This window comes from Rhinolophus ferrumequinum, chromosome 20, assembly GCF_004115265.2.
Source record: "Rhinolophus ferrumequinum isolate MPI-CBG mRhiFer1 chromosome 20, mRhiFer1_v1.p, whole genome shotgun sequence".
Classification (NCBI taxonomy): domain Eukaryota; kingdom Metazoa; phylum Chordata; class Mammalia; order Chiroptera; family Rhinolophidae; genus Rhinolophus; species Rhinolophus ferrumequinum.
In genome coordinates, this window is record NC_046303.1 from 49112308 (window position 1) to 49137388 (window position 25081).

Below are 25081 nucleotides of genomic sequence, written 5' to 3' on the forward strand. Positions count from 1 at the left end.
GGGTTCAGCCTGGGCCACTCGTTCCCCAGACGTACACACGCAGACGGGCTGGGTCAGGGCTAGGAGGGGAAGTGAGGGCTGAGCCAGCACACTGGAGGGGAAGCTACGGCAGGAGAGGAACGGAGTGTGTGTGTGTGCGTGGTGTGTGTGAGGATGTATGTGTGTCTGTGTATGTGTGGGTATGTGATGTGTGTGTGTGTGTGTCTGTGTGTGTGTGTGGTGTGTGCTTGCATGTGCGTGTGGTGTGTGTGTATATGGTGTGTGTGTCGTGTGTATGGTGTGTGTGCGTCGTGTGTATGGTGTGTGTGCATGTGTGGTGTGTGTATGTATGTGGTGTGTGTGTGTGCTGTGTGTGTGTATGTGTAATGTATGTGTGTGTGTGTGTGACTTACTCTGTGTGGATGGTTGTGGTAGGAAGTAGGGTATGACCAAAGAGACAGAAAAAAGCTTACAGAAATGTGTGTCACCTTCAGATGGACCTTTTACTACAGTTTCCTGCCTACACATAACAGCCTTATTCCTACCGGAACACAGGGAGTTAAACATTAAAAAAAAACAAAAACCCTTGAAACTGAAACCTTATTGTCCATGGCAATTTATTAAATAACTAAGGATTTCGAGGCCTTATTAGAATAAATGTTCAGAGTATTCTCTTATCCTCTGAATTCACTTCTTCACTTGTCAGCACCTGCTGGCAGCAGCTGGAGTAATTTCGCCAACTTTGCTGTATGTGCAAATCAATTTGATTTCCCCCCAAAAGATAAAAATCAGTAAAGTGATTAAGTTACAATTAAGGCATGTCATTGAAAGCACAGACAACATGAAAAGGCTGAGAAAGATTTGCTTTGAGGTCACTACTGACTTCCTTCTACCCAAGTTCAGTGATTTTCCCCCTCATTCTCCGTGCCTGCTCTGCTACGATATGGTGGCTGCTCAACAAGCCTCCTCCTCCTTTTTCATATTCTCTCCTCTTTTGGCTCCTATCATGCTATCTTTATGCCTGGTTCCCTTCCTGGCTCTTGTACTGGTCCCCTAACTGTTAATCCATCCATTCATCCATCCATCCATCCATCCATCCATCCATCCATCCATCCATCCATCCATGCATCCATCCAATAGATGTTTAATGACCCAATGTGCCAGGCTCTGAAAAAAATGACAGAGTTTATGTATGTCTGGTACTACAATAAAAAATATTTATATATATATGATTTCATTAATTTCTTGCTACAACTGTGTGAGGTGGCTGTTGGTACTCCCCCTTTACACATGAAACAGGCTCTGTCTGAGAGGATCTGTGATTTATTTACAACAGCACAGCCAGCAGGTGGCAGTCTGGACATGAATTCAGGTTTATATCCCAGTAAGAATTCATACATACTGGTCAAGTGTAATTTCTCAACTGGCTTCATTGTTCCTAATTAAAGGTCATGATCCAGTCAATATGCATTTACTAAGGCTGTGCTAGGCTCTGGGGCATGCAAAGACTGTGTCCCTACCCTTACTGAGCTTGTGGTCTAGTGGCGGAGACATATCAATCATATGTTCACACAACAAACATTTGTTTTCAAGGTATGAGGGAGAGGTGACCTTGTTATGAAAATCAGGGAAGTCTTCCAGGAGGAAGTAATCATTAAGATGCATTCTGAAGGATGAGTCAGAGTTAGCTTCGGGAAGAGAGGATGCGAGAAAATCATATACAGAGAAGGAAAATTATGTGCAAAGGTCCAGTGGCAGGAAGACCCAATGTGCTGAAATTCTGAAAGGCCAGCTTGACCGGCAAATAGAGAGTGAAAGGGAGCCTGGCACAGGATGTGGCTCAGACCACGCAAGACTTTGCAGCCATGATAATGATTTTACTTTTAGCTTAAGAGCAATGGGAAGCCACAGATCAGGAGAATGGTATGATTAACTTTGATTTTGATTCTGACTTCCGTGTGCAGAATGGATTGTAGAGGAGCAAGAATGGAAGCAGGGAAAACAGCTGGAAGGCTTGTAGTTGTCCAGGCGAGAAGCGATGGTAGCTTGGACCAGGGTGGTGGTGGTGGAAATGGAGAGAAGAATTCCACAGGTGCCCCCTGCTCTGCTCATGCCCATTTTCTCCCTAAACCCTGTCACCAGAGTGTGCTCACGAATTTGCTTGTCCACACTTCGAGGCTCTGCTGGAGTCTCCTCTTCCAGGAAGCCTTCTCCTTCTCCAGACAATGCGAGTCCTCCGAGATCTTTCAGAAGTTGTGTCTATCTTCCGCATTGTCCGTTCTCACACTTGATTCTTCTCTAGGGCTTGGCTGTTCTCCGGTCCGTTCCTGGAGATGCTTTCATTTCTCTTGTCTTGCTTTCTCCCTTTGGAAAGTAAATGCTTTGTTGGCATTTGCTGAATGGTATCAACAGGGCTCCCTTGGAAACTACATTTGTAATTGATTCCTCATGCCAATTGCCTTCCCCCCCCAACCCCCAAATTAAACACTGGCTGCTTAAATCTGTCTTTATGATCTTGTTCTATCAAAACGTATGTCCCAAATTTTCTATTATTTCCTCTAAATGCTTTTCCATATTTCTCCTAGTAGAAAGCAGTTTCAGAACGGAGTGGGGGTGCGGTAGGGGCAGGAGTGTAATTCTGACGAGAATTCCTATACCTTTTAATGGGGTATTTGATTAATCTTTTCTACAGGCACCATTATTCATGCCTTGATGGAATCTCATTTTATAGCCCTTAATACATGGACCCAATTTATCCACATCACATTGTATTCTAATACTTGTCATCCAAGTTATTAGCTATCTCCTGCGCAGTGCAAAATCATCAGCAAGTTTGATTAGCTTATTCCTCAGGGATAATAGGGGAGATAAGAACAGACGCAGTACAATATGACCACCAGTGGCTCTGCGTCCTCAAAAGAAGACTGCTAAGCAGATTCCACTTATGGAGCCGAGGTGGGCAAAATCAACACCTGCCCATGGCAGAGTCTCCGTGTGGGACCCAGGAGCCATAGCCACAAAGGGCTGATGGCTGTTGTGCTTAGTGGTGCTGGCCCGTCATCCCGAGTGGGATCATTGTAATAAAAATAGTGGGGTCCCTCCGCTCCAGCTTCCCTTTCCTAACATGCTCCCCACCCCCCAAATACCCTTCCTGAGAAGCACAGCCCAGAGCTCCTCTTTACTCCAGGACAGGACTTCTGCCTTACACCCCCATTCCTTCCGCACGGGGCCTGGCAGGCCAGATGATCTAGAAGGAGATGCACCGTGCCCTGCTTGGCTGTCTCTCCAGCACACAGTTGGCTCTAAGCAGCCAGCCCCTTCTTTTTCTTCTCTGGAACTCAACCTGAGACGTGGGACTCACGGGTGGTTTCGGTGCTTAGAAGCAAGTTGCCCTCTGGCCTAAAGAGAGAAGGGCCCGCGTGACCCCTATAAGGACCACGGGCTCAAAGCCCTCAGAGAGTTTCTAATGCCCCCTCCTCTATGCACGCACCTCTCCTCAGCCCAATCGGGCAAAACCCCCACAGCCCCTTGGCACCCTTTGAAAAGCCCCATCATCCTTTCACCAAAGGCCCTACATTAATGATTTTCGTGCTCCTCTCAGCCCAGAAGGGGAGGATGGCAGAGGTTCCCCTTGTGGGGCAGACTTAGTGATGCGTTTCTAATGAGCAGAATACTGTGGAAGTGACAGTGTGTCACTTCTGAGACTTGGTCATAAAAGGCATTTTGACTTCCGTCCTGTCTCTCTGGTTGATGACTCTGAGGGAAGTTAGCCCCATGGTGAGGTCTAAGGTACCGGAGTGAGGACCTGAGGCCTCCTGCCAACAGCCAGCTGAGCGCGCCATCTTGGAAGTGGGTCTCCAGCCCCAGCCAAGACTTCAGATGACAGACAGCGGCTCTGGATGACAGCGTCACGGCAACCTCACGAGCGACTCTGAGCCAGAACCACCCAGCTTAGCTGCTCCCAGCTCTCTGATCCATGGAAACAGTGCAAGACAATAAATACTTGTTGTTTTAAGTTACTAAATGTTGAGGCATTTGTTATGTATCAGTACGTTACTAATACATTCGCACTACCATGTTTCCCCAAAAATAAGACCTACCCCGAAAATAAGCCCCAGTTAAGATCTCAGCCAGACGGACACATTTAGTATGTTGTGACAATGTTCCAGAAGATGACATGACTGTATTTGAATAAATGTAGATTGTTGTACATGAAAAAAATAAGACATCCCCTGAAAATAAGCCCTAATGGAGCAAAAATTAATACAAGACCCAGTCTTATTTTCGGGGAAACACGGTACCTCAGAGGAAGGCCCTTCCTTCCCTTCAATTCCCTGCTCTGTTCCATTTTGATCTCCTCTCTCTGTTCCGGGAGTCCGGTGTCCCTCTGGAACCCTCTACCTGACCGGTCTCTCGCTTCTACTGTGTGTCCTCACAGTCTCAAGGACTCTTTCTTGAGAAAAGGGGCATGGAGAAGGAGGGGCTCCTGAGGCCTGAGTTTGGAATTCCAGCTCCTCCCCTGCCATCCCAAGTGATCCCTGGGATTAGGAGAATGACTTTGCAGAAAGCAGCCTTCCCCAGGCCATGTATCCCTCTTGTTTCTACCTGGGGGTGCCAGTGACTTCAGTCAGGCCCACAAGACAGCATGAAAAGACTTTGCAAATAATGTGTTCCCTTCTGTATCATGTTCATCTCCTGTACGCATTTTGCTCACCTGCACTTTCTGCAAAAGGTCAGGTCTCGTTTCAAGTTTGCAGTTAAGCGCACCTGACACTAAGGGAGGACTCCAAAACTGGATGGAGATGCAAGCTGGCTTAAATATTGCCAGGTGGGTCACTCCACTCTACCCCTACTGGCCATGTCCTGCCAGCACAGCTGCAATCATGAAAGAGGTGGCGATCTGATTCTCACTTCTCTCAGTTATACAAGGGGTGAATGTAGTTTTTGATAAAAAAAAAAAAAAATCCAGGTTGCTCTTCTATCTGGTCAAATACCAGTAACTTTTACAAAATCTATCTCAGTTCTATGGGGCAAGGTCAGATAGTTATAGATGTCAATCTCTTGGAGGGCTTGGAAAAGGTCACAGAGCAGTGGACCTAAGCAGTGGAGGACCCCAAAGCAGTTGGTTCTTAAAATAGAGTGCTTGGGCCAGGAGCATCAGCAGGCTTGGCGGACATGCAGATTCACAGGATCCACCCCTGACCTACTGAACCAGAAACTCTGGGGGCAGAGCCCAGCAATCTGTGTTTTAACAAGCCCCTTGAACAATTCCGATGCATGCTAAGGGTTGAGTATCACTGATGTAAAGGATTACACATCTAAATTATTCATTCATTCATAAGACATTGATAGAGCAGGTACTATTTGCCAGACACTTGGGGCAGTGAAGAGGAATTAGAAGGAACTCCTTCCTCAAGGAGTCTACAGTCCTCCCTTCCCTTGCTTTATGACAAAACGTGAAAAGAGAGCTGTAATTTGAAGACGCTAATCCAAGAAATGGAAATCTTCTTTACATGGAACTTTTCAATGGACAGGAGGCACACTGAAATTTTTTTTTCCCCCAGGAATGATCATAGCCTCAAAATAGTAACTCTTCTAAAGTAAGTAAACATGTGGGTTTAATGTATCATGTGTAACTGGCTCAGCCTTTTCAGCTTAAAGAAAAAAAAGATTATGTAATTTCACCATGAATGAAACGCAGAATTACTTTAAGGATTCACTTAGGTTTGTGCCTGTCTTTTAATGAACAAACTATGTAGTTTTGTATCATTTCCGATTAAGTAGGAGTTTCTTCCCTCTTTTTCTACAAGCCTAAATAAGTCGTAACAGCTAAGATGTGTTGTGTGCTCCCTATGGCTGGGCTTGGGGATGGCTCCACATTCATTAACACATTCGATCCTCCCCGACCTTCTCCAGTAGATGCAGCAAACACACACAATCTGTACATGAAGAAGAGGGTGGAAGAGGCAGGAGGGGAACCTAGACCTATCTCTTAACCTCATGTGAATCACGCTCCTGTGCGGTACTCTCAGCCCCACTGGGTCATTTTGCGGCTCATTAAAACTACTGATTAATTGGGAAACCATGGAAAGAAATACCACCCCTCCCTTATAAGATTTCTAGTATGAAGCCACTGGCGGACGCTCAATTGGGGGACTTATGTAATGTTAAAGTTCATCCTAGATTTCTCCTTCAGTGCCATAAAAAATTGGAAGCTGGCTAGGGACTCTGTGTGGCCACCCGCATTCGTGGCCTGCGTGAGGATCTGCTCCACGCTCAGCAGATGCAGCTTCGAGAAGACGCCCCACATATGCTCCTTTCTCAGGGTGCCCCCACGATACTCAGCCACTCACTATAACACCATCAGGGCAGACGGTTTTCCTGTGCTTGGGGATGAACGTCACTTGATCCAGCCAAGCCTGGGCCCTTGTGACTGTGGATGCCCAGTTAATCCGGCAGCTGCGGGGCTGATGGGGGTGACTGATAGCCACGGAAGAAATCAAAGCTGTCTGGCCAGAGCAGCAACACACTCAGCCCCCAGGCGTGGGCACGAGGCCTGCCCTGGCTAGCTGAGTCCATCTGCCACACGGGCTTCTACTTCATTTGCAGAGCGTCATAGGTCACCCATGTTTTGGCCACCAAGAAGCATCAGGAGGCCTTCTCTGCTTATTGCGCCCTTGGGAATAAGCTGGTGACTTTAGTTACACACAAGCAAGAAAATCTACAGTCTCCATGGGCTGTGTAGAAACAGTGCTGGCATCTTTCAAGCCACATACAGAGCATGCAACTCCAGGTGAACTGAAACACACCCACCTTTCCCATTGGCTCTCTGTAATCAAGACTTTTTAGAATATCAAGTCCAACCCCTATCTATTTCTAATTTAGGGGTGCTTGTTGGCTTCTGCTGAGACATTGATTTGATAAGTGGCATTCCATGGAACTACAGACATGAGATGTTGAGCTTGCAAATATATAATTCATTTCAAGATTCTGAAATGAGAAATACACCTATCAGTGGCATACTGGAGGCTGGGAGATTCTTTGAAAGCATCTCACGCATGTAAATGGGACATGCGATGAAAAAATGTGCTTATGGTTACAATCCCAAAGCCAGGGACCACCCTAGTGTGCTCCCCATTCTCACAAAGTGATGGCTCCACGGGAAACCGCTGGGATTAGCCTATCTGGCGTTTGGACACCCATATGCTGCCTCATTTATCTGCCTGTGACAGGGACAGTGTTGGAAGAGAATCAAAAGATGACAAATTGCTTCTGGTTTTAAAGGAGCTGTTCAGGATGGGTGTACGCCCAGGGGGAACCAGGTTTCATGCCAGGAGCCATCACTACTTCCTATTTTAAGGCCACATTTTGGCAAACACCAACTAGCACATGACTGCTGTCTCCTTTCACCGGTGATTTTAAAGACACTTGCTCAGAAAGCCTGAAATCCAGTCATTCTGAAGATGCGTGTGGCAGAGAGCAGACCTGCCCACACACCGCAGTGAGGCAAGATGGCAGGCATCACACACGAGTCCCAGATGAGAGGGATTTCTCCCATGCTGAGGCAGACAGATAACAAAGGAAGGATTTTACAGGATTCTAGAGTAGAGATACACTATCAGTAAATGACTCTGGGAAAGAGGGATTCCTGTGAGATAAGGAGACAAGAATTCCTAGGATACTGGCCACTGGAATCTGCTTTTGCAGATAAACAATCCCCCAAGCTTCCCACTTCCCTGGGGATGGAAGGAGGCACAGGGAAAGTCTCAAGGTGGCCCACCTGAGCACAGGCCAGACCTCCACAACCCTCTGCTTCCAGCTAGGGGTCCAGCCAAGGCTGGGCATCATTCCAGCTGTGGCCCTTCTGTCTTCCATCCAGCTGATGCTCTTTCTGGGAATGACCATGTAATTCACGGTTAACACACTCAATCCTCTGGAGGTGAGCTTGCCTCCACCAACCCAGTTTGTGTTTCTTCTCTGCCGTGTGCTGGAATTCGCAAGGCTGGAGAAGTGCCTCCCTATGCTTATGTATATAGGTACCAGGCGCTCTGCTAAGCATTGCACTCATATCTACTCATTTTATCCTCCTGTCAATCTCTGGGACAGGTACTAATATTCTCATTTTGTAGATGAGGAAACTGAGGCACAGAAAGATTGAAGGATTGGCTGAAGGTCAGAGCCACAGTCACTCCCAGACAGCTTGGCTCCAGGGTCTGGCTGGTTCCTAATCCCTCTGCTGCCTTGCTAACATAACCCTCCTTCAAATACAGCAGCTGACCCCCACATGGGCACTGGTTTGCCCGGACCTTCCTCTTTCCCCAGGCCCAACTCTCTGGAATTCAGTGGGTGCTCAGAGCTGGAGCACAGAGCCTCCAATGTGAAAAAACAGGGGCTCATCTCCAATCCCTCTATTCATTTATAAATTCAGGTCAGATGTCCAAACGTTAATTTCGTGCTTGTTTGTTTTGAACATTTCATCACGTTGCCCCAGACTGCTTCATAGATGGCCTCTCTGTTCTCCTTCCTTAGCCAAGCACTGGGCTCCCCAGCCCCACCTCCCGTCTCTGGCAATGCTGCTGCTGCGAGTGACGGATGTTCCCTGCTTCACCTCATTATATGTTTCAGCTAAGAACTCCTATTTTCCACATGGCAGAGAGGCATATTTATAGCACAAGTCACATGCCAAGGCATTTTCAAGTTTATCATTTCTAATAATAACCTTGGAACATAACCACCATGTCCATTCCAGAGATGGGCAAAGGGAGGTGCAAGGTCACAGCAAGGTTGCAAAGGCGTCCTAAACTGCCAGGCCTCTTGAGCCACTTGCATACAATTCTCCCTCTGATTGCTTCCTCTCATCTTCCTGCTTCACAAAAGGTACCTAAGGCCCGGGAACGAGCGATGCTATCAAGATAGAGTCGTACTGTATCTGTGTCGGTATTCTAGTTCTCGGAATACTAACAAGCAACTCGAAGCTCTGGTGGCAGGAATATCAATGCTTAGCCTTCTGCCAAAACCCATTCTCATTAGTGGGTTTACTCACATGAAACACATACATGGAGTTTTTGGTCCGCATGATTCTCTCATCACCCATTGTAACGAATCAGAATACTGAACGGTTTATTCTCATGCAGAACACAACCAACGGCCCTTAGTGTCTGCTGAAATGACTGTAACTTCTGTTCTGATGGAATTTTCTGGTCAGGAAATGAAAGGGTAGATCATAACCTATAAGCACACTGTATAATATTCCTTCAGAGTCAAAACTGTAAGACTGTTTTTCAGATAGTTATTACAGAAAGCTCAGAGCCCGTGTGAAAGAGATATGAGAAAGCTAGAGAATATGTTCGTTGCATGTAAGTCAGGAATTAGAAACTGCAAATGTCGGAAGTTTCATAAAAGCAAATTTGCCTCTGAGAGAGGACGCACGATTTCACTGGCACTGCACTTTTTTTTCCCCTCTGGGGTACTTGTTCGTGGAAAATGAATTGGGGTGAGAGTTAGAGTCTGGACTACTAGTCCCAGCTCTGCCCCTATCAGTTGAGTGACCTTAGGAAAGTCACTGGAACTTCTTTGAGCTTATGAATCAGGGAAGCCAGCACCTACCCATCTGAGTTGTTATGAAAATCAAAATGAACAAGCTATGTGAGAGTGCTTCATAAACGGCAAGATGCTGGAGATATTTCTAAAGATATACAATCACCCTTAAAAGGCGGTAGTGAGAACAGAAGCCTCTCATCTCTGTTTTCAAAGGAACCATCTTCTAGAGCTGTGGCTGAGAAGTAGCACTCGGGAGTGTGACCGTGGAAGGTCTACGTCACAGCATTGAAAAGCAGGCCAAAGAGCACTGTCTCACTTGCTCACCATCTCTACTCACATTTGCCCTTCACGCCTTATGTCACCATCCGTGCAGTGCATGGCACCTAGTGGTACTCAGAAACGTGGGACAAATCAAAGGATGCCAGGTTAAGGATTCTGGTGCAGAATGGTCGTCCATGGGAAGGGAACAGGGGCTGAGGGGAAATTTCTGGAAGCCTGAGTCTAGGGAGACCAGCCAACCTGAACTTAAGGGGCTTCCTGGGACAAGCTGGTCACTCTACCTGAGCGTCATATTTGAATATCCAGTTTGCCTCCTCCCAGCTGGCAGGAAATAAAATATCTGAACTAGAGGAAGTCTGGTGGACGGTACGTGTGCCTCTATGTTCCTCAACAGTGGATCCTTAGAGATTTATAGCCTGGGTATCCTCCCGCCCCTTTTTTTTGCCCCCATTAGTTTCAATTTCCCTCGCCGACACCATCTCTCACTGTCAGGGATCCAACAGAATCACACCCCTTCTATTTTTCTTGCATCAGATTATCACCTCTAAGATATTTCCCTGGTCCCTGTTAGTGGCTTCCTGCCACCAGCTAAATATTCTACCTAACAGCTTGAGGCATTCGGTCCAAAACTGCAGCTTTCAGCAGGACTTGCACTTGGAATTGTCAGAAGTGCTCTGTGCAGGCTTCACCAGAAACACACGTGTGCTGCAGAACTGCCATCTGGAATGGAGAGGGCTGACTGGTGCTCACGGCAGGGAAATTACATTTTGGGCCAGGGAGGAGATGTGATCAGTGGGGACTTCCCCTTTAAAAACTTACAGCAAAAGCCTGCCTGAGACCATTCAATATTCATAAATGGAAAGCGGAGATGGCGTTTCTGTTCCGCCAAGAGCAATAGCTATTTATCACGGCAAATGACTGAAATCGTTGTATGTACAATGCTTTACTCAGTGCTGTAAATTACGGTATACAGAAGATTAAACTTAAGCCTAATGCTACCCTTGAGCTTCAACAGCTGAGTCCTATAAATGGATACCCGTTAAGAGGAGAGAATCTTTTTCCTGGTTACTATTTAAAAGTGTATCTCTATTAAAAGCTTGTCTTAAACATAAATTACCAGGAAGCCTGTTCCTGGGCCCAGGCAAGCTCTTCCTCTGGGCACCGACTCACAGAGTCACATCTACGTGACACAGTGACAGGCCTGAGACTTAAAGCATGTGCTGTGCTGATCTCCAGAAGGATGGAGGCAAGAGGGACTTCACAGAGGACTGAATGAGCATTCACTTCCAGTCTGGAGGAGGGGGCAGGGAGGGCTCCCTTGGGCCTTAAGAAGACTTTTGGAATTAAAATGATCCTGAACCCCAAACCACTTCAAAGAGAATGTTTCTTCCTGTATCTGTTGTTCTGTGAAGTATCAAGAAACCTTGGATGGCTGGATGGCTCAGTTGGTTAGAGCGCGAGCTCTGAACAACAGGGTTGCCGGTTCGATTCCCACATGGGCCAGTGAGCTGCACCCTCCACAACTAGATTGAAGACAATGAGCTGTCGCTGAGCCCCTGGAGGGACGGCCGGATGGCTCAGTCAGTTAGAGCGCAAGCTCTCAACAACAAGGTTGCCGGTTCAATTCCGGGATGGACAGCAACTAGATTTGGAGCTGAGCTGCGCCCTCCACAACTAGATTGAAGGACAAAGACTTGGAGCTGATGGGCCTTGGAGAAACACACTGTTCCCCAATATTCCCCAATAAAATTTATTAAAAAAAAAAAAGAATTTTTTTTAATTAGAAAAAGAAACCCTGGTCTAGAGCCGAAACCCCAATTTTCCTAACAAAATTTTATTCTCCAAGCACTTGCTCCTTAAAGTGTAGTCCATACACCAAAAGCACCAGCATCACCTGGAAGTGTATTAGAAACAGACCTAGTGAATCAGAACCTGTATTTTAGCAAGAAACTCCCAGGGAATTCACATGCACATTAAAAATTGGGGATCAAGAGACAAGTAAGCAGGTGTTAACAGGGAGAAGCTGCCCCTTGATTTTCTCACTGGAAATCATTACACATGAGAAATAGCATTTATGGGGACAGGTCCCAGCAGTGGACCCTAGGATTCTAAGTTCTTTTGTCCAATCCTACTTCAGAACATTTTCAGGATTTGAGAAATAAATTTTTATGAGCTAGGAATGGCTGTATCACTCTGAACTTGAAAGATGACCCAAAGCACCCCAGGGTGTAAAAAAGAGTAAATAAGCAAAAAAACTCATGCTTTATAAATCAATCAGATGCTTCTAATCCCCGTGAGTCAGGAGGCTGAGAATGCATGGCAAGTTTCTGTGCCAGGATTTCAATTCTTTGTTGTAATTACCAGTTGACTTTAAGTAAGAAAAATATGCAAAGGTATTTGTGTTGTTTGAGAAGAAAGGTCCAGGATAATTGTAGTCTTTACTAGAAAAAAAAATATCCTTCAGTATGCATGTTAAAAACTTAATGATAATCACTGAACAAATTGATAGATTTATGCACATAGATAGATGTAGAAATGAAATAAAATCTATTGTGGCCAAACTAGCAGAGGGGAAAAACAGGAATAAGGTTAAGGAAACTTTGCTGATCTAATGGAAGGCAGGAAAGGAGTACAAAGAAGCAAATAAAATGCAAGGTAAACAAAGCCACAAATTAAAAGACAGAAATAAGTCCAAATATATAACGTCATCACAATAAATGTAAATGGATAAAACTCACCTATTATAAGACACTATCAGATTGGACTTTTTAAAAAGCCAGCTATATACTGCTTACAAGAGAGACACCTAAAACAAAATAACACAGAAAAGTTGAAAATAAAAGATTGGAAAGAGATAAGGCAAATACACATTGACCAAAAGAAAATTGAGTAGCAATGTTAATCAGATAAAATAGGACCTAAGGCAAAAGCATTAAAAGGGGCGAAGACTCCACCCCTAAAAAGATGTGAGTTATAAACTTATATGCATCCAAGGGCACAGCCTCAAAATTGTAAAGTAAAAGCTGTTAGAATCCCAGGAGAAATAGACACACTTAACAGACATCACAGAAGGCTTAAAACCCCATTCTCAGAAATTACAGACCAAGCAGACAAAAATGGTAAGGATATACAAGATTTGAATAACAACAATGAATATATGGAACTTTGTACACAAACAGATTATGCAAATTTTCTAATCACATATGACACATTAATAAAAAACTGATCACATGCTAACTAGTCACAAAGGAAGCATCATAAGTTATAAAATGAATAACATAACTAACATTCTCTGGCGACCATCATAAATTGAACTAGAAATCAAAAATAAAACAAGAGTAAGGCTTCCCCTCATCATCTTTACATTTGAAAACTAACACCACACTCCTAAATTACTACTTGGCAGCCGTGTGATTTTTTTTCTGTGTGGCCTAGTTGCTATGGGACCAGGTTAATTTACATGACATTTGTTGGGGGTATCACCAGAAACAGGAAACTCCCCAAGCCATTATAGCTTCATTATTTTGTACTTTGAACTAAATTCTAAACCAAAGGGAAGATGAAGTACCTGACTGCAGAAAGAAAAGAAGGGATGTGCGTGGGTTAATTATGACCTAGTCACACGGCACTAGAAGCTGCTACTGGCTTATTCCCCAGACAGGGCCCTGTTTTGTCATCTCATTCTGCTCATCGATGCTGCCTGGATGAAAGACTGTCCTGGAGGTGCTCCTGGTACCTGGGAAAAGGTGCTATTCAATGGACATGGCATCATAAAATCAATAGCATCCTGGAATCAAGCAAATACTGTAGCTAACAATTTGTATGGGACCTTCTGTCTGATCTTTCACAGGGCCAAGCGCTTCTGAAAAATGGTCAGGGAATGCTGCATAGGAGACACACAGGAAAAATATAGGTCCACTGAGTCCCCGAGGGGAAAGCCCCCCGCCCTCCCTAAATCCCCCCAAATGAAACCCAGACAAGACCGATGATCCTTCCCTTGGGCTGTGCTGTCAGTCCAACACAATTTCAGTGCTGGCTGAATAATGAAACAAATATTAACAAGAAATACACCAAACAACCTAAAAAGGATGGAATGCAGGATCAGAGTAACATTGATTAAATCACGGATGACAGGTCTGCAAGTTCTGCAGGTGAGTGGGGGTGGGGAGATGGAACAACAGGAAGAGAAAAGAGAGGAACGTGGCTCTTCCGCCTGTGGTGTGGGAACCCCTGGTGGTCCAACCAGCGCGATGGTTTCCTGGCTCACAAACATTACAAGCCACAGCATGCGGCAGCTCTCACGGGCACCCCGCCTCCTCGGGGCCTGCTCAGCGGTCCCTCAGCCCCTCTTGGCAACTTCACCCCCCCTTTCAAAGAAGAGCTGAGGCAAAGGCTTGTTGTGAGGACAGAGGTTCCTCACCACCAAACCCCAGGGCGAGGGCAACTAGTGGTAAGAGTATGACAGGGGTGGCTAAGAAAGCGGCCTTTTAAAAGAATTTTGAAAGAGCTGCTGTCCAGCCCTGCCTCCTTAAATGCATGGGGAACTTGATCCACCCGTAGCTCGAGATGGGCTCACCATCAGAATGACTCCCCAAACACGACAGGAATGCAGGTCACTGAGTCAGGGGGTCTGTCAGGGCCGGCCTCAATGTCACCTTACTAAGGGGGCCCATCAGCAGGGCTCCTGGAGGAGGTGGGCACTCACGAAAGAGGGTTATGCATGGGTGGGGCAGCCACATAGAGATGAGCAGAAAACCACAGCCGTGACACAGAGAAAGCCACACTTGTGTTAGAAAAACACCTCTGGAGAAGGCTCAGGAATTTGAAGAAATAATTCCTGTGGGAGAAAAGCAAAAGCATCTATGATGCTAATAAACAACCAACAGGGTTAGTCAGAACCCAAACGTCAGAAATGTGTTACTCCAGTTTTGTAAAACAAAGACTACAGTTGCTTTCTCGGAAAAAAAAAAAATTATTATTCATTCCATGTGAAGTAGGATTCATCAAAGTGAAATTGTTTATTCACTCTTTCATCATTTATTCCTCGAATTTACATTTTCCCTTGGACCTATTTATTTCCCATGTGTCTCCTATGCAGCAGTGCCCAATTTGCACTCATTTTTCAGAAGTGGCTGGTCCAGTGAAAGAGCAGAGGGAAAGTCCTACCCAAAATGGTAACTACAGCACTTCCTTGATTCCAGGATGCCAATAACTAAGACACCACATCACTTTAACAGCACGTTTTTCCGTGGAGGGACTGGGTGGGAAGAAAACCCACCATAGTAAATATATAATGATGGGAAGAAGGACTTTGGCTTTAGAAACAACAGAGCTTGGAACCTTCTTTAGAGATCCGCGCCATACCCAAGGTGACCCTGTACCTGGATTCCTCGTGTGTGACCCTTTTGGAGGCAGCTCTCAGTGACCGCAGGCAAAGCACTAAGAAGGAGCTCCTGGAGCGAGTGCTCCAGAGGCCCTTCCAAAATGAAAACTGTGACAGTGGAGTTGCAGCTCTGACAGGAGCTGGGTTCTAGCATCATGGTGTGAGGTGTGAGCCACGTATAAGCAAAACCACCCTCCATACCCTTCTGCTCATGAAGTACAGTCCACACGGTTTGGGGAGAATGGACTCTTTCTATGATCAGTTTCTCCTCCAGGGTCGGAAAAGATCTTTTGTTTCTCTGCTTGGGCACCAGATGAAGGAGTGGGCTTGTGTTATTAGAAACAAAAGTGCCTTATTATTATTACCCAGTGCATGTGGCTGAATTCAGATAAATTAAGAATGATGAGGCTCCAAAGCAAAAGAGATACGTTTTTGTTTTGCACTCCAAGACCTCTGAGTGCTATAATAGGCGAATAGGTGTTGTGAACCTCCCCGCAGACCGGAATCTGGCTCACACGGTTTCCCAAGTATGTATCCACCCAAACTCGAGCTGTCAGAGTACTGATTCATTACTTCAGGGAAGGAACACTGTTTGGGAAATGCTGCTCTACTCACTGCTCAGGATGGGGAGAATTCCAAAATGACCTTTTGAATCAGTACTGGCAACATTCTTTCCTCGGATTTAAATAAAGCGATGACTGTTCCCCTAATTTTCTGCGGTTGAAACAGCTCTGAGGAATGGAATGGAGCCTGCACAGTGAGGGCAAGCCAGTGATGAGTCAGAGGCCCGGGGTCATGTTACCGTGCCAGCCCTCCAGAACTCCGCTGTGGTCCCGGATCAAAGCAGCAGCGCTCAGTGAGTTAGGACGTTTCCCCTGCGTCAGCCTCTCCAACCTCTCCAACCGTATCTGAACAGAGACGGTCACGAACTTTCAAGGAGTCCTATCTTCTCAATGAATGTATTCTCTCACATGTGGAACTTGGCTTGTTCACAACTGGCAAGCCAACATCCCTTTCTTGCTTGCTTCCTCTCTCCTTTCTCCCAAGATTCATTGTTTAAAAAGTATACTGAGCACCAACTGCAGATCCTACACTCATCGTGTTAACTCAGGGAATACAGTGCTGAGCATGTTGATGGGGCTTCTGGCTCCTTGAAGCTCCTAGTCTGGGGTGTGGGTGTGCATGTGTGCACGCATGCATGACAGAGATGGATGAGTAAACAGCATTTGCAACAGCCGCCATATATGCTGGCACTGGGGGAGCAGAGGGTGCCAGGAGCACACGAAGTGGGGTTGGAGGACTCCTTCCTTCTACCTGTTTGTGCACCAAGTCAGGAAATGTGCTCCACGCTGGGACTCAGGGATGTAAAAGGCACTGTCCAGCCCTCAGGCGCTCAGTGTCCAGTGTTCACAGGTGACTGCGGTACAGTCAGTGACACACGGACTCAGGGCAGAGGGACCAGCTGACGATTTGGTTGAGTGGCAGCTGAGCTCAGCAGAAATAAGGAAAAACACTTAGGATGTTGCTAGCCTAAAAACAGGTCTATCAGTGACGTAAAAATGAAGTCACTTGCACTTGGAAAAAGTCCTAAGAGACACAGCTAAAATGGTTATTGTCAAGGTCAATAACAGCCCCTCTTGTTTTCTCCTCTCACTCAACGTCCTAGCATTTGACCAGGTCTCTGAAACGCTTTCTTCTCTCGGCTTCCAGGTCATCATCCTCAGCTGCTTTCAGGCCAGATCCCTCTTTTCCAATTCAATCCATCAGCAAATTCTGTCAGCTACATTTCCAACACGGATCTGAAGTTTACCCTTTTCTGTCCAGCTGCTCCAAGCAGCCAGCGTGACCTTTTAAAAATATAAGCCACATTATGTCTTTCCCTCACTCAATACCCTCCAGTGTCTTCTCACCACACTCAGAATAAAACCCAATGGCTGGACTCTGGCCTAGAGGGCTGTGCAGTTCTGCTCCCCGCCCACCTCCCTGAACCCACAAACCCACCTTGCCGGCTCTTCAGATGGCTCGGCTGAATTTTTGCTTACGTTATTTAACCCACCAGAACGCAGCCATGCCCTTACATCTGCAGCACTAGAAGAATGCCTGGCACAGAGTAGGTGCTCAATAAATATGTTTCAAATAAATGAACGAATCAAAGCCACGTGACTTGAAGAAGGTAATCTAAGAGACTCAGCCTTCAAGAAATAGGCTTTGAGGGGCAGCCGGAGGGCTCAGTTGGTTAGAGCGCGAGCTCTCAACAACGAGGTTGCCGGTTCAATTCCCGCCATGGGATGGTGGGCTGCGCCCCCTGCAACTAAAGATTGAAAACGGCGACTGGACTTGGAGCTGAGCTGTGCCCTCCACAACTAGATTGAAGGACAGTGACTTGGAGCTGATGGGCCCCGGAGAAACACACTGTTCCCCAATTAAAAAAAAAAAAGAAATAGGGTTTGATAAGATTATAAGTAGAAGTTTATTTTCAATTAAAGATGTATTCAATAATCCTAAGGTTATGAAGATCCTAGTAATCTATTTCCAAGTTTCAGCTGAACCCTTACATCTGCTATTTATTTACAACATTTCTACTTAATTCACAGAAACATGCAAAAAAGGGAATTTCGCTGAATTTAGAGGAAATCACCTACTGCTGGTGGGTCTCCTGATCTGCTCATTTGTTACAGACAAACAAGAAACTAGAGGCAGAACTGATAGTGGTGCACACTCCACCTCTTCTACAAGCTTCCTTCTTTTTATTTTGTGATTTAAAGGTCTATTTAAAATGCTGCGGCTAAGGCTCTAAACACATTCACTACAAATGATTTTTTTCTCCTTTCCTCCTTCCCTCAAAATTGTGCCCAAGTTCGTCACGTATGCCAGCAAGCAGACAGGATGAGTGGCGTAGCTTAGAAAGGTAAGAAAGAGATAGGCAGGAGCTCCGCTGCTCCCAGGCACCTGTCATTTAGTCTCTAGCATCCCACAGGGGACACAAATGACCTTTCTGTATCAAAGTTTAGTTAAGGTGTTGCAGGGAGTTTGAGATCCAACCTGCACAGTGGTTAAAGTGATCTGGACTCAGACATAGGTTGGAATCCTGGTTCTGCCACTTCCATCTGTCTGACCTGGAGCAAATTTCTTACATCCTGAGTCTCCCTTTCCTTGGGTGTGAGATGGGGATAATATGACCATAGCACCTTTGAGTGGCTATAGGATTAAATAACACATAAAAAGCTTAGCACATGTAAGGACTCAATAAGTGTATTAGCTTTACTGTTACTATTGTCATTGTTATTTTTGTCTTTCATTAGCAGAGTAATAAGAAAAGCCAGGGATTGAGACCAGGTCAACCTGCTATGTTTTAGATCCAGCATTACCTCTAATTTGAGCAGCAGCAAGTTCAAAGTAGAACAATTTGAAGTGGAACAAACTGTGGTCCTATTGTGTTGTAAAGTCTCTGCATTGTAATGCTGGATTTAAGGTCTCACCACGTGGTAATCAGTCAGTCCATCATTTCCTCCCTTAGGATCTAGCATATCACCTGAACTTTAAACGGGACGATGGAAAGAGAAAAGAAGAAACAACAGCAGATATGGTTTCTGATCATAAGGAGCCCCAAAGACTTATCAATCCAGGAGTTAATTCTGGATCAGAGATACATCCATCAAAGTTAAAAAAGAATCTTACTAACAAAACAAAGTTTGCACAGATTCACATGCTCTGGCCAAGTCTTATTGTCAGACTTGACCAAGAATATTTTCGATGAGATCAGTTTCCTTTAATTATTTTATACTTCTCTGGTGCACACAATCTAGTCTCATAAAAGGCAACTAACACTAACAAAAACAGAAATTTAATCTCAACAAACAAATTCAGCTTAATTGACTAAAAAACCCCACACCCTGCACTGTGGCAATAGGCACCTTCAGGAAAAATGTTCTGTGGGCTAATGAGCCATGATGACCCCCTGGGAGCCAGGAGGTGCTGACATCAAGAAGGACTGTCTTTCTCTAGGGCTCAGAAGCACAAATAGTTTGGTTCCTCCTCAACTCGAGGTAACCCAGAGATGGATAAAATACAAAGAACAATTGCAGAACAGCCTGGAACCTCATTAGTGAGGTTCCCATGTGTAGCACTGCTGGGCTCTGCTGCTCTTGGTGCAAAACCAATACTGGCATCTGGATGTGCACAGAAGCAATGGAGGTGCCAGCCTCCAGGAGTGAGTTGCTGTCACTCATTTATTTTGCGGCTCAGCCTCTCTGCTTTAGCTCACAGTTCATTAAATTCTACTGCATCACCATCAACATGCAAAACAGCTACTTGAAGGGCACTGAAAAATATAATCAGAAAAGGGAATAAAAAGCCCTCTCTGAGAAAAAGGAAAAAATATTAATCCTCTCTTTTCTATTGAATGACATCTAGATTCTGTTGGTTCTAATGCTTTCTTTTTTTTTTTTTTTTTTTTTTTTTAAGTAGCAGTGACATCCAAGGATTATCTCTATCTGATGGATGGGGTATGGGACTGTATGTGTCTCTGGAGGGTGAGCACGAAATGTGGCTGAAAAATTCTGAAGGATCTGTGTATATGGATGTATTATTTCTTGGTTTTTGCCCTTAATTTTGAGGTGGGAAGGACTGTAATTTATGGATTTCTGTAAGATATCATGTTCTATGCTTTGCATGTGACTGTGATGGGGAAATCATCCTGATGACCACCAGCTCTGTGGAAGCTGAAATAGTAAACTTGCTACATGTGATTCCACAGAAGTTATTTCTGAGCTTAGTGTGCAGGTGGACACACATACATTTTAACCTGGAGAAAATTTTAAATATAGAAAAGCACGGAATACATATATGACAAATGGGGGGGTTATAGTTTACGGCAGTGGTTTTCAGCTGGGGGTGATTTTGTCCCCAAGGGACACTGGCAATGCCTGGAGACAGTTTTGGTTGTCGTGACTGGGGTGGGGGCTGCTACTGGCATCTAGTGGGCAGAGGCCAGGGAAGCTGTTCAACATCCAACAGCGCATAGAGCAGCCCCAGAACAGAGAATTATCCAGCCCAAATGTTAACAGTGCTGCTGCTGAGAAACCCTGCTTTACAGTAGTTCATTATGTAATTACATTAGGAGATAAGAACAGAAAAAAATCATACTCCTTTCATTTAGGCAAATCATACAACTTCATAAATGTTCAATCCAATTACAAAACTACAACTTGGGTTCACCTATTATTTTTCTCTTTAATTCTAATATTCCCAATTGATTAAAAATATGCTACTACTAAAAGTCATAAAAATACTTTTCTATTGCAGGCACCATGCACTTGTTTTGAGCTTTTATACATGCCTGCGTGCAGAGACAGGATTCTCCTCCCCTAATAAACACACATGCACATATCTGCACGCACACACGCAAATGTGCACACACCACACACACAGAAGATTCTTTTTGGAAGAAATGGCAACAACACTCTCTGGGCTGAGGTTAGGACCCACCACAGCACTGAGATAACAGGAAGAGTCCCACATAGCACTCTCCCACTCCGCAGTAATCCCGACTGAAAGCCCTTTGGACAAGGTTTCATTATAGTAATTGTCTGTAGCTCCTTACTTGGTTAATGATAGCTTAACTTTTTTTTTTTTAACGCCAACTTTGTTTCACTACTGTGCTAAGTACATTCAATTTGTGAGTGCCCTTAATCATCACAACAACCTTATGAGATAAATTACTATCCCCATTTTAAGAATAAGGAAACTGAAGCACAGAGAGGCAAAGCAACCTGCCCAAGGTCACACAGCTAATAAGTTGTAGAGCTGAAAGAGAGGCTATTCCCAACCACGAGGCTCTCACATCAGTGCATCAGGTTACAATGTGGGATGGACAGCTGAGAGGGACAGCAGGCCTGCTGAGTGAGATTAAGACTCTCAAGGTAGGACTTTTTGTTTCCCCCTTTCTTCAGCCATCCCTAAATAATCTCATCAACTCATCTAAGGGACTTTAGAAACAAACCAACCCCTTAAAATTCTAGATCTCCAGGGAGGAGGTTTTTACAAAGCACTTAAAGGGCTTTTGCACAGACTTAGGAGACAGACCCCAAGGTGACCAACACAGGTGGCGGGACACAGAAGTTGGCTTCCAGAGGGCCTCCACGCTATGCTAAGTACAAGGTCTCCCACACTTTTTACGTCTGGGACACCAGCTTGGGGCACAAGTCAGAAGCATCAGGAATGTGCCAGTCCTGGGAGAGGTGTGACCCCTGAACACAAGGTGGCCAAGGCCAGATGGACTTTGGCAGGGACCCCAGAGAGATCCTGGGAGCTTCAAGGCAGTTTCCAAAGGAGCTGATGTCGGGGCCTAATGTGCATGTAAACCATAGTTTGAAAGCCAGATCCTCAGGACTCCTGGCCATGGGATCATTTTCAAGCCGACAATTCTTGCCTCCAAGAGTGTGGGAAGCAGATGAATCACAGGCCACAGTCCATACGCTGAGCTCAGTGTGCACGTCCCGAGATAGGATAAGAAAGGAAGACAGGAAGCGCTTGATTGAATTGGTTTCCCATTTTTCATAAGAAACATTCAACTTAATAAAAAATAGCCACACTTTATTGACAATAATAGCTACTCTTTATTTCCTTACCGTGTGCCAGGAAACTACTTTATCTCTGTTTCTCCTAGTAACTCTGCAAAGTAAGAATGATCACCTTCCTTTCAAAGGAAAATGAGGCTCACAAAGGTCAATTAGCCCAAGGTCACACAGCTAGCAAATGTCAATCAATAGTCTAACCTGGGTCTGTTTGACTCCGGAATTCATGATTCTTCTACAATGGCTTTTTCACCAACCTCAAAAGTACCGACAATCAACTGCCTAAATACACACACCCACACCCCCCCCCACAAACACACGCGCACACACACACACACACACACACACTTTTTAAACCTAAACAAGTGGGACACCAAGATTTCCAGTATTGCCATGTACCCATCTCTCTGTATGTGCATGACCTTTAAAATCTGGGAGCCGAATCACAGGCGCTAAGAATGAGCAAGTTTCTAAGAGAACACATAGTCTACTGCTCTCTCATCCAACAAGGTGACAAGTCCAGGGTCTCAGGGCTGAGCAGAGGCTGAGCTGGGATTTGGCCCCTGGGCAGTGTCCCCCGACTGCACCACAGCTCTGCTGCTCAGGACCATTCTGGGTGCTGGCAATAGGATGGAAAAGGGCCATTCCTGGTTTTGAAAGGATTTTAGAAGCTGCTAGATGTGCTGAGACAGTCCACAGAGAGCTGAAGCAAAAGGTGGGAAGTGGCACAGGAAAACAGAGCTCTATGGTTATTAAGAGGGGTGAATCAAATCCAGCTGCAGCAAAGGGGAAAGATACCAAGGCCAAGTGGGGAGGAAATGAGGCCATGCTCTGGTATATTTGCAGGACGGTCCCTCCCACCAGTAATTTTGCACTAACAACCCCACGAGGCAGGTAGGGTACCCATTTTACAGACAAGATGGAGAGACAGGAGACGACCTGCCACACAGTTAATGGGGAGTCATGTGAATTGCTCTGTCTACCTCTAAAACCCATGTTCCCTCTACTACAACAACCTTCAAATACTGTTCTGTGGAACCCCGGCAGGTTGGGAAGTCAGGAGCAGGCCAGGTAGGTGGGGCTCAAGACTGACTACAGCCCTGCTGGCTCTGCTTCGCAAATATATTTACAGATTGTAATTCTACATGAGATTCCATTGGGGAAAAAGCTCTGCCGCTAACAAAATTGAGTTTGAAGCCCTATACTATGTACAACGTGCTACCTGGCAGGTGAACGCCAAGCCCTGGAGTCTGTCTGTGCAGAGAGGCAGTGACTAGCAAGCAGGCTAAGCACACACTTTTCTCACCTTGGAGAGATGCTGCTTGTGTTCCAAATCAGGCTCCCCACCTGCCTAGCCTTGAGACCTTGGGCAAGGCGTCCCTACGCCTTCGCTTCCTCTAGCTCAAAATGCGGGTCAGACTGGTGCTACTTTGTAGGGCTGTTGAGAGGATTACGCGCAGAAAGATATGGAAAGCACTTAGCACTGTTCCTGGCACTTTAGCACAAGGGCATTCTTATTAACTTGTTGAAAATAGCAAGGCTACTCATGGGAGGTACAACAGCAAAAAAAAGAAAAAAGAAATATCATGAAACGATAGGAAGAAGTCTTAGGGAAACTAAGAAATCCTCACTGCCCCTGAAGAGTTGCTATGTTTCTTAGCTCTGCCTTGCATTCTCCTGGCCTTGATAAATACCTGCCGTGAATCAACGGGACACACACCTGAAAGATAAGTGTCCTCACTGCTGCTGTCAGCTGCTTCAGCAAGAAGCTCAGTGGAGACTGGGCTTCGGGTGAAGAGATCAGTAACCCAAACCCCCAAACTAATTTACTGCTACGCTCAGAGCAGACGCCACAAAACCCGTGGCTCTCCCTCTAAGCTCGATTTGGCTCTTGCCCTGAAAGGCCTAGGATGGAGGGAGGCACATGTATCAGCCAAGTCAAACCCTAGAGGCTTCCTTCGCTGGCTAGATGGGATCATACATTGGGCAGAATTCTGCAGGGCACAGAGGGGTCCTGGAACCCTGTCAGGTTCCTTCCACTGAAGACTCTGCCAGTTAAGTTCCCAGTGAAAGTTGTAATGGCTTACGGGATTTTCATCTGCCTCATTCGCTGCTGTATTCCAGCGCCCAGAACATGACATGTAAATGAATGCATGACATGTGAATGAATGAATGAATGCATTCAGGGTGATCTAGCCTTTGTGTCTTCATGAGACCAACAGAAGCAACTGACCACAGAGCTTCCATGGTCATTCACCGACCAACCAGTTGTGTGGACCTTCTCACTACTGCTCTACTCTAGAACCCCCCCACCTGCCACCTCAGCTGGCAGCACCACCACCTGGCCTCACAGGTTTCCTTTGGGAGAGATGTGACCTTTTCTCTCTTCCCACGAAAGGGAGAGTCATTTGTTCCACAGCACTCAGCAAGAAGGCTATCTCATGCCAAGTACACGACTTCTTCCTCTCATGCTCACTCTGCCAGACGTGAAAATGCTAGAGCTAGAAGCGTCCACGGAAGTCACTCCTCACGGAAGAGATGAGAAAACCAAAGCCTTGAGACATTAAGCAAGCAGCCCCAGGTCAGAGAGCTGGCTGCACTTTTAGGGGCCTCTCTGTCTGTGTAGGTCAGAAAGTCATGGAAAGTGCCTCTAAAGCCCGGATATTCTTTCTACATACTGAAAACACAAGTTATACCTATAGTACATACACAGATACAAAGTTTATATATGCATATAGAAATGTATAATCACATATCCACATATTCATAAATGATATTAAGATATATGAAAACCACAGCCATCCCTTGGTATCCACGGGGGTTAGTTCCAGGACCTCCTGCAGATACCAAAATCCACAGATCCTCAAGCCTCTATGTGACATGGAGTAGAACAATGCATAGAGTTGGCCCTCAGCACCCGCAGATTGCTGTTTTCGATCTGCTGTTGGTTGAATCCAGAGATTCGAAACCCATGGCTACGAAGGGCTGTCTGTATAGTTATTGAAAAAAAAAAACGCACTTATAAGTGGACCCATGCAGTTCAAACCTGTGTTGTTCAAGGGCCAACTATAGTATTCTATAGTCCCAAATACATTTACTGAAGAGCTTAGGTAAGCTTAACTCCCTTTACTTTATACTTATTAGAATAGAATAGTCATAACTCAAGGGGTAGAGGAAATCGGAAATTCTGAGCGTGAAAAAGGAGAAACATGTAGTTTGCAAAAGCATAGTCAATATTATAATTGCTTTGATTTTTTTTAAGGCACAGTATTTAATGTGCTTTGAAATTGAACAGTAAAGGATTTAGATTTTATGTTCATCAAAA

The 25081-nt window shown here is 45.4% G+C and overlaps 1 protein-coding gene across 3 annotated transcripts in view; it reads right to left on the reverse strand.

Moving 5' to 3' along the window:
- Nucleotides 1–25081, reverse strand: part of ATXN7L1 (ataxin 7 like 1) — a 216592-nt gene that overhangs the window by 115953 nt on the left and 75558 nt on the right. The window contains exon 4 of one of the 3 annotated variants that reach the window (XM_033088600.1): nucleotides 1285–2343. The exons of the other annotated variants lie outside the window; for them this stretch is intronic. Coding sequence (XP_032944491.1) covers nucleotides 2261–2343 — 83 coding nt within the window. The 3' untranslated portion in view covers nucleotides 1285–2260. Of the gene's footprint in view, nucleotides 1–1284; nucleotides 2344–25081 lie in introns of those variants that run through there. 3 annotated transcript variants of the gene reach the window in all.